General features: G+C 32.7%; 2 protein-coding genes across 2 annotated transcripts in view; both read left to right on the top strand.

Moving 5' to 3' along the window:
- Window positions 1-105: 105 nt before the first annotated feature.
- NAEGRDRAFT_76900 (uncharacterized protein) lies at window positions 106-561 on the top strand (the record flags this gene model as incomplete). Its single annotated transcript, XM_002668145.1, has 1 exon — window positions 106-561. One exon carries the CDS (start codon window positions 106-108, stop codon window positions 559-561), a length of 456 nt encoding a protein of 151 aa, XP_002668191.1.
- Window positions 562-874: 313 nt separating this feature from the next.
- Window positions 875-1,717, top strand: part of NAEGRDRAFT_76899 (uncharacterized protein) — a gene marked incomplete at both ends in the record, with an annotated part of 34,499 nt that continues 33,656 nt past the window's right edge. The window contains one exon of the mRNA XM_002668144.1: window positions 875-1,664. Coding sequence (XP_002668190.1) covers window positions 875-1,664 — 790 coding nt within the window. The remainder of the gene's footprint in view (window positions 1,665-1,717) is intronic.

Here is a 1,717-nt window from a genome sequence, read left to right as displayed (position 1 = left end):
GGAAATAATTTAGAAAGTGCAACTATTCAAACCAATGCAACAAATTTCGAATATGTTTCGATTGAGGAAGCAATCTCAAGAGATGAAAAACTCACTCATCAAATCATGGCTTCCAAAATTCACATGAGTTTATTGAAGAGTGAAGCTATTCCTCACTTAATCTCTCCAAGACTTCATAATCCTTCCAACAATTCTTCCATTAATCACCATTCGGATGGTTTCGTCAAAATTTCAAGCTCTGAAACAAGTTCTCCAATGTCTGCTTCCTCTCTCTTGGCTTCTCCTCCAAGCTCTGAAAGAATCAACCCTTCCTCCTCAACTCCATTCAATGCATCCAATGAAACTTCCTTAAATACTACACCAAATATGGAAAAGTTAAAAAAATCCTTTTACTACTGTTCACATCAAAATGAACAACTCTTAATTGGTCTCCTCCAACAAATGACAAGACTGAATCCTAACCAAAGACCTTCCCTCAAAAAGATTATTCTCATTTTAGAAGTCTTGTTGAAATATAACCAAATTGACCAAGACATTTGTGAAACTCTCCTATCCAAATAATAATAAATAATATCTATGATGAATAACAGTTACAATTAAGAAAAGGAATTTCCAAGCGAAGAACCCTTGAAACCTCTAAAAAAGGAACGAGCTAATTATCGTGTTTAAGACTCATAATAAAAGATCCATCCGCAGAGATACTGTGTATTACAAATAACTGTAATAAATAAAATACAGTTTATTTCATAAAATGAACAGTATGTAACAAATCGTGTTTCTCACCTCAATTTGTTGTCAGATCACTAAAACACTTTGGATTCAAACATTTTTGTAATCTGAAATTGTTCATTAGTTCTTCTAATGTTGTGAAAAAATGCCTCGATTTGCCAAATGGACCACAATCCAAGACTTAGCTGACAGTTTCACAAATATTAAACAATTTGTTCATGAAAATTTAAAATACATGTCAGAAGGATTCACCATGGTTCGCGAGAAACTTGAGGAATCACACAAACATATTTCTAAACTAATTACATTATACGAATTCGATCCAAACGAATTGATAGGAAAGTTATGTGATGAAAATGAGTTGAAAGTATATTCGGAAGTATATGATTCGGATACTGAGCAACAAGCTTGCATGAAAATGATTATTCTAATTTATTACTACCTTTCCACAGCCATTTCGTGTAATTGGATGAATTGTGAAGTGAGAGAGTTTTGTCAATTTATGGATTATGCAGAGGAGAGAATTATACCCCAATTCTTTCGTTGTGCAAACCATACTTATCAAGAGGTGAGAAAAGGTGCTGAAGTGGAACCATTCGAATGTGGAATTGATAATTTGGAGAATTGGCAAAAAGTTGTTTTACATTTTATTGTAAAGGTGCATGCTGAAGTTTTAAAGTGTAGAAAACCAATTTCACATGTCGGATTTACTGAATTTCCACCATGTTTTCTATTGTTAACGGTTTCTAATTACTTTTTGGAAAGAAAGAATCAATTGTTGAAAGAAAATCCTGAAAGTTATTTATCAGGAGCAAATAGTTGGTTATTGACCGATCTCTTTTATTATTGGAATCAATTTATTGAATATATAACAACACCTACAGAGGATGATTATGAACTTAAGGCTAAAAACTATTACAAAAATCAGGCTTTCGGTCTTTTACTGGCACGATATTTCATTTTTTGTCTCTATAACTTTGCTGAGGCT

The sequence above is a fragment of the Naegleria gruberi genome (assembly GCF_000004985.1).
Source record: "Naegleria gruberi genomic scaffold NAEGRscaffold_611, whole genome shotgun sequence".
Classification (NCBI taxonomy): domain Eukaryota; phylum Heterolobosea; class Eutetramitea; order Acrasida; family Naegleriidae; genus Naegleria; species Naegleria gruberi.
This window is presented reverse-complemented; position numbering and strand designations above follow the sequence as displayed.